The sequence below is a fragment of the Apus apus genome, chromosome 13 (genome assembly GCF_020740795.1).
Source record: "Apus apus isolate bApuApu2 chromosome 13, bApuApu2.pri.cur, whole genome shotgun sequence".
Lineage (NCBI taxonomy): Eukaryota > Metazoa > Chordata > Aves > Apodiformes > Apodidae > Apus > Apus apus.
The window spans coordinates 4,407,157-4,413,880 of NC_067294.1; the positions used below are offsets into that span (position 1 = coordinate 4,407,157).

At 45.1% G+C, this 6,724-nt stretch overlaps 1 protein-coding gene across 1 annotated transcript; it reads left to right on the plus strand.

Annotated features, from left to right (window-relative positions):
- The first annotated feature begins 3,007 nt into the window (after positions 1-3,007).
- Positions 3,008-5,459, plus strand: LOC127390031 (thymosin beta-12-like). The gene is made up of 3 exons (XM_051631156.1): positions 3,008-3,075; positions 4,010-4,117; positions 5,107-5,459. The coding sequence occupies exons 2-3, from the start codon at positions 4,018-4,020 to the stop codon at positions 5,142-5,144; spliced, it is 138 nt and encodes a 45-aa protein (XP_051487116.1). The 5' UTR covers positions 3,008-3,075; positions 4,010-4,017; the 3' UTR covers positions 5,145-5,459.
- The last annotated feature ends 1,265 nt before the right edge of the window (positions 5,460-6,724 follow it).

Below are 6,724 nucleotides of genomic sequence, written 5' to 3' on the forward strand. Positions count from 1 at the left end.
TTTAATGCTGCCAGTGGTGAGTGACTCACTGGTATCAGAGGTGTCAGTCCTGGCAGGTTTGATGCAGCCCTTCATCCTTTGGCAGCAGATTGAAATAAAATGCAATTTCTGTTATGTCTGAGGTAGCTTTCCAGACACGGCCACACCAGTATGGCTTTATGTGCATAGATCTGTAAAGATCCTATAGGTTGCTTGCTCTGCTGGCTTTTCTCATTTCTATGTGCTGGATCATGCAGCTGCCTCTGTGTACCTCAAACACCATTGAAGTTCATTGCTGCCATGGTTGTTCCAAGGCCAAGTGACTGCCTGCTCCCCTTACTGAAGGTGCTGACTCTGAAATCTTGCCATTAAAAACCTGCCCAATAACTGCTTTGCTGCTCATCTAGCAAGGACATCTCAGTTCCCAGTGGAAGTAAAAGACATCTGAGTAAAATATCACCTGTCCATCTTTCCCTCCCGGCCCCAATGCAGTGTGCAATGCCCTCAGGCCAAGCTCTGAACTTGCCATGTGAAAAGTAGCTACAGCTGCCTGTGGGGTGCAAAGTATGTAAACACGAGGCTTGAATCCAACAGGAGCTGTGCTTGACCACAGTGCTGTGCTTAGAAGCTATAGAAACTTGTCAGACACTTTATGCAATGGTCAAGATGTTTGTTATGGAGATGAGTATCTGCTGATTTCAGCTGAGTCAGAACATGTAATTTCTCATCATTATGTTACATGGACTACATTGCACCTTCCCCAGAAACCCAACGTCAATTAAAAACCTGGTTATCTTCAGCCTAAAAACCCAAATAATATATACCAACCTGTTTTTAATACTAGGTCTGCCAATAAATCAGACAATTAAAGTGGTGGTGGTGAAAAGCAAACATGTCCACACTGTCTTAGCATGTTTAGAAAAGCCTGGGCTCTGCTGTGGATGGTAAAGGCCAAGCCTGGGACAGTTCACAGAAAGCCAGAAGGAAGATTCTTCTGCTTCACTGTCCTGAACACCTTGTTTACTCTCTATATCTGCAAGAGTTTGTGCCAGTCTAAAACTTCACAAAAGTTTTCCCTTTTTAATCTCTCTTCATTATAAGGATTCTAATTTGTTACTGGTAAAAATGGACATATATTTAAAATACAAACCCATGAACTGCCTAAATCCATAAACCATTCAGATTGTGCTTTAGTCTTTTCTGATCTTTTAAATCTGGTGTCCAGGCTAACAAGAAGAGATTAATGCTCTCTCTTTAAACAAGCACTAAGACTGTTCCGTGTCAAATCTCAGCTACAACTTGCACCAAATATTCACCCAGCAGCCACCGTCCTGCTTATTCCTAGGGGTTTTTGGTCAAGAACACACCTTTCTATTTTTGACAGTTGGTTGGACTAAGGGGCTGGAAGCAGGGGAACACAGTCCTGATGGTAACTATGACTGGTACACATACAAATTGATTTTGCACAGACTGTGCAGGTGCAAGGTAGCCCCACCAGCCTGCACCAGTCAGCTGAGCTTTTAGTATAACAAAAGTCTAGCTGCATTAGGGCTAGGACCATTTTAGGTCCCAAAGCAGCACAGCCAGGTTTGCTCACCCAGATCATCTCCTTGGAGCTCCAGCTGAGCAACATTGCAGAGGTTTTTCCACCACTCTCTTTTACCTCACATACCACAGATGCAGCTACATAACCAGTTGCAGCAACCCTTGCACTCTCTGAAGGTACAGAAAATGGGATGGATAAAGGAAGAAATCACTGGGTGGAAAAGAACCACTATTTATGAATGCTGATGAGAAAAAAATAACCATTTCTTTTTCTGTATTTGTGTTATTTCAATTTAAACACACTTTGGAAGAAAAAGCCTTGGAAACACATCCATTTTCTCCATGCACACACATCAGACCCAAATCCACTCTACCTGAGCCTGTTGTGCCAGCAGAAAGATCCCCAGCACCTTGCAGTGTGACATCCCTGTCTCCCTGAGCTCGTTGCCCAGACTCCCTTTACAGCCAGCAGAGAAAACAGGGTATTCCCAGCACACAATTTTATCCCAACTTAGTTGCCTCCCTACTGACTATCATGGAGTCTAGACAAGTAATTCTGATGCAGACGGCCGAAGTTACACAAGAGGAAAACCCACACCAGCATCTAGGAGGGCTCCCACAGCCCTTCCTTCCCACTGAGAAATGATTCCCCAGGTAGTGTTGGGCTGCAAAGCTGGAGCCATGTCACAGCCACAGGGATGTCCACAGCCCCTGAGAGCAGCAGCTCTAGGAGGTGGCTACAGGTAATGACCACATCTAATACAAAGTGTCTTGCAAATACAGGCAAGGGCTATTAGCCATTTTAAAGAGGGTTTTGTTTTGCTTTTTTTCCAAAATTACATCACCTGCAGCACCTCCTCCCTTCACTGCAACTGTAGAGGTTCCCTGCAAGCCAGTCCAGGATGCTCCACAGCATCAGGGTGGACGGAGCAGGGGTCTGGCTTGCAGAGCCACACACCATCAGGCTCAGGAGGCAACAAGTGGGTCTGTAGGTACCAAAACAGGAGTGATTAAAAGATTCATTGTACTGCTTTTGAAGACACCAGCAGGGTGCTCCAGCCATGAGTGCATCTCAGGTTTGGCCCTGGATTGTGACAATTGTACCGTGGCTGCACTGAGAGCCCTCCCGAGCACGAGGGTCTGCCAGCCCAGGCAGGCACGGGACCATCCCCAGACACGTTGCTGAACACCTAAAATCTCCACACAAACTAATCCAGCAGCTCATAAATGACCTCCAAACCCCACCTGAACTCCAAACACTGGCATAGGAAAAGAAGGGCAGGCAAGAAAACTTCAGCATTACTGTCTCAGTAGACAATGAGCAAAAACATAAAATCAGGATGTATTTTGGCAGTTTCCCGTGTCAGTTTTCCCATTCCTGCAGCAGCAATCTGTCCTTTCCCTAAACGCTGAGCAATCCCAGCACTGAACTAATCAATATTAATAGCGATGGGCTCGGGCAGGGGGAGGAGAGGAGGGATTACCCTGACCTTTCTCAACTCGCACTGCCTCAGACGGCCACCAAGCAGCTGAGGAGAGAGCAGCCAGACGGTAATGCCATGTGGCTTTTAGTAGCTTTCCATTTTTTATATTTATATATATAAAATTATTTTCCCCCTTGTGAATTTTTACTCCTGTTGTCTCCGTGCAGATGGCAACGAAATCTGATTGTCTTCAGGTAGGAGGGAGGAGGGGGAAATTCTCTCAGCCATCCCCGGGCCAAACCTTGCTTGCTGTGGTGGGCAACTCCAGATCAGGGGGATAACACCCAGGCTGGATTTTTTTTTTTTTTTAATTTCTAGTAAAAGCAGGAATTGGATTAGGGAAGTTTTGACAGGTGAAGTGCTGAATGCCAGTGTGCTTTGGTTTTCTCTTAAAATAGGGTATAATCAGCCCCGCTGAGCTTGTGGCTGGGATATTGAATGTGAGAGCAAACAAAGGGCTGGGTGAACCGGTCCTCTATTGTTAAGCACAAGTGTCCACAGGAGCTGATCCAGATCCAGGGGTATGTACACACCCAGGACAGGGTGCTCAGAATTAAAGAGAAATCCTATTAATTAAAGCAAAATAGTAATTGAAGCTCTTTGTTCATTTGGGGGGTTTTTGTGGACTTTCTGCTTCGCAGGGTTCCTCAAAATAGAGGCTTATGTCAGGAGGGTCTGTGGATTATTGACAATTAATGCATTGTCTTCTGTTTGCTGAGATAATCTTGATTCTGTGTGGAAAGTATGATTTTTTTAGAAATGTAATCTGAAAACCCTGGATAAAATACTATTTATGCCTTTCTCCTTCTGCTCTGAAAGAGCCAAGCTTTGGGGAGAGGCTCCAGATTGAAGTGTTAGATTTGTGGAGGTTTTCTGAATAAACATTTTTGTGGTATTTTCCTATTATTTTTTTTTCTTTTGAGCAGAAAATGCTTTGCAGGTGGCTGATATCACAGCACTAGCTAATGAAGCCACGGGTGTGCTTTTCCTTTCTTTGTTAGGACCCATCATGTCCGACAAACCAGATTTTGCAGAAATTGAAACATTTGATAAGACCAAGCTGAAGAAGACAGAAACCAGAGAGAAAAATCCACTGCCCACTAAAGAAAGTAAGTGCTTCTGAGGTGATTTGGACTACAAGCAGCAAGGACACATTCTGTGCTGCAGTTCTTATGCAAAATGAATACTAATCACAGGATTACAGGCTCAAACTCATCCCTGACTTTAACTAGGGCTAATACTAAGACTTGCACTCTATGCTGGGCTTCCAAGGGTACAAGTAGGTAGAACTGATGGTGCATTTTGTCTGGAAAACCCTTTCTGATGGGATTGCTTTTGCTTCTGCTAAATGCAAGACCAGTTTTTTTTCTGCTGGTTGTAGGTGAGAGGGTCAAACTGTAGTTCCCATGTCACCAGCCTCTTCAGAGGCACAGGAAAACCTTTACACATTCCCAGCAGCATCCCCAGAGAGTGCCTGGGCTCTGGATTTAAGGTGTTACCAGGCAGACGAGCTGCTGCCCCCCACTAGTACCTGCTGTTAGCCCTGGCCAGGAGAACTCCAGGCACTTTCTCTGGGAATAAGGCAGCAAGAAAAACCCATCATCATCCACATCCAACACGCAATCTTCCCTAGCACAGCACCCTGGAGCTGCTCTCCCCCAGGGTTATTGCCCACACTGTGCACTGGCAGCCAGATGAGGGCTGTGATTCAGTCAATTTTGGGTGTGAAAATGGCATTTCCCTGCATTTGGACCAAACAGTGTGACTGGTCTCCTTAAGGAGTTTCACTAACCACTTTGGATGTGTCAGCACTGTTAGCCATGGGAACACTCTGTCCATAGAAGAGGAAATGTAAGATTCCCAGTTTTTCCCTGTTTTATCCTCCCTACAAATGCTAAAATTGTAAATAAATGAGGTTTATACATCATGAACTGCACCCTGCCAGCCACACAGGTGTTGGGAATGGGTTGGCATTTTGAGGGTGGTCAAAGAAAGCAAGTGGGGCCTCAACCATCCCTGGCTCTTAGAATGACCATAAAATCCTGTATCCTGATGAATCCTTATGATGTTTATTGACAATGGTTTTGTTTTCTGGCAGCTATTGAACAGGAAAAGCAAAGTGAAAGTACAGCCTGAGCATAAAATTGAAGATGTGACTGCTGCTTCTTCAGTGGGGTTTTGGCTTCCAAGTAGAGTTGTTTTGTTCCCCACACCATGTTTGTTGCCTACTGATTTTAGCAAATATTCGCCCATTTCACATTCCCTGGGGAATAAGTTTGTTTTTTGTTTGTGTTATATAGATATAAATAAGATAATTATTTGTGTTTGCATTCTTAAAACTGTAACTTCAAGTTCTGTGGCAACCCTGTTACTTGCCAAAAAAAAGCACGATTTGTATGAAAATCGTTTTCCTAAACCTCACAATAAACAGGTTTATTCTGCTCAGCTGTGTTTGAGCCTTGCAAAAACAGGGCTTACAGCACATGTTCTTACTGGCATCCTTCTCACTTTGTTTGCATTGCCACAGCATCTAGGGAGCATGGCCAGACACCCATAGGTGCCCTGGCTGGTCCAGAGCCCTTCTCCATCAGCACATACACCTGATCCTGCAGACTCCAAGCCCCAGATGCCTTCACAGCAGTCTGGAGACTTCATTCCCTTTCTCTGCCATGCTCAAAGGGGTGTTTCAAGGGAACTCTGAGAAATAAATATACATGCTGGTAGCTCCTGAGGTTTTAAATCCCCAGCTCAGCAGCAGGACCATGTGGGAAGCCACCAGCCTGCTTCAGTCCCATCCAACAGTAGGCTAGAGGTCTCAGAGAGAAGTACCCACTGAAAAAATCATGGTTGAGCTGAGGAAAGACTCAAATTACCATCCCAGATGGGAGAAGGGCAACAGTACCCTCTCTGCAGGTTCTTTTTTTTTGCTCCCTTTAGCCTGCTGAAATCTGAACAACCTTGGGACAACCACAGCACACAGAACCTTTGGCCCACCTGATATCAAGCAATATGTGGGATGGTGTCAAGGGGAGGAGGAAAGAAATTTATGATTGCACTGATTTTCTTGGGTGAGAGACTCTCAGCAGCACAAGGGTGTAGGGCAGAAACCTTCAAAGCAAGCAAGGTCTCCCTAAATTACTGGTGGTGCAATGACATCCTCACTGGTCTGAGGCGGGCTTGGCAAAAATAGACTCTTGTACCAGCTCAGGGGACTCTAAATGACATGGTATCATATTATCTCTGGAATTAATTTGCAATTATATTAGAAAAACAAGTGCTTCTTCTGGGAAGACAAACTGCTGTCCCTGAAGCTTTAGTTTGATCCTATGTGTGCTGAAAAATAGGAATAAACCTGTGCATTTTGACAGGGTTACTCTGGGCTTACACCTGCTTATGGTGAGGCAGAAACCAGCCTCCAGGCTTCAGAAAACAGACACGAGTGGTTGGGGTGTTGTTCAGAAAGCTTGTTTCCTCAAGGGTTGCTTCACGCTTGACATTTAACATGGTCAGAACAGCAATTAAACAGTAGCAGCACAGCCACAAGATGGGTGACTTTCAGTGGCAACAAAAAGTAAACAGAGGTGGGCAAGAGAGCAAGGGAAAGCACATGCCATGCAAGACCAGGAATGTCAGTTAGAGCTTCATTATGTCCCTGGCACTCCAAGGACTGAGGCTGCCATTTCAATCACTACTCATCAGAACAGCCTTGCTGCTGT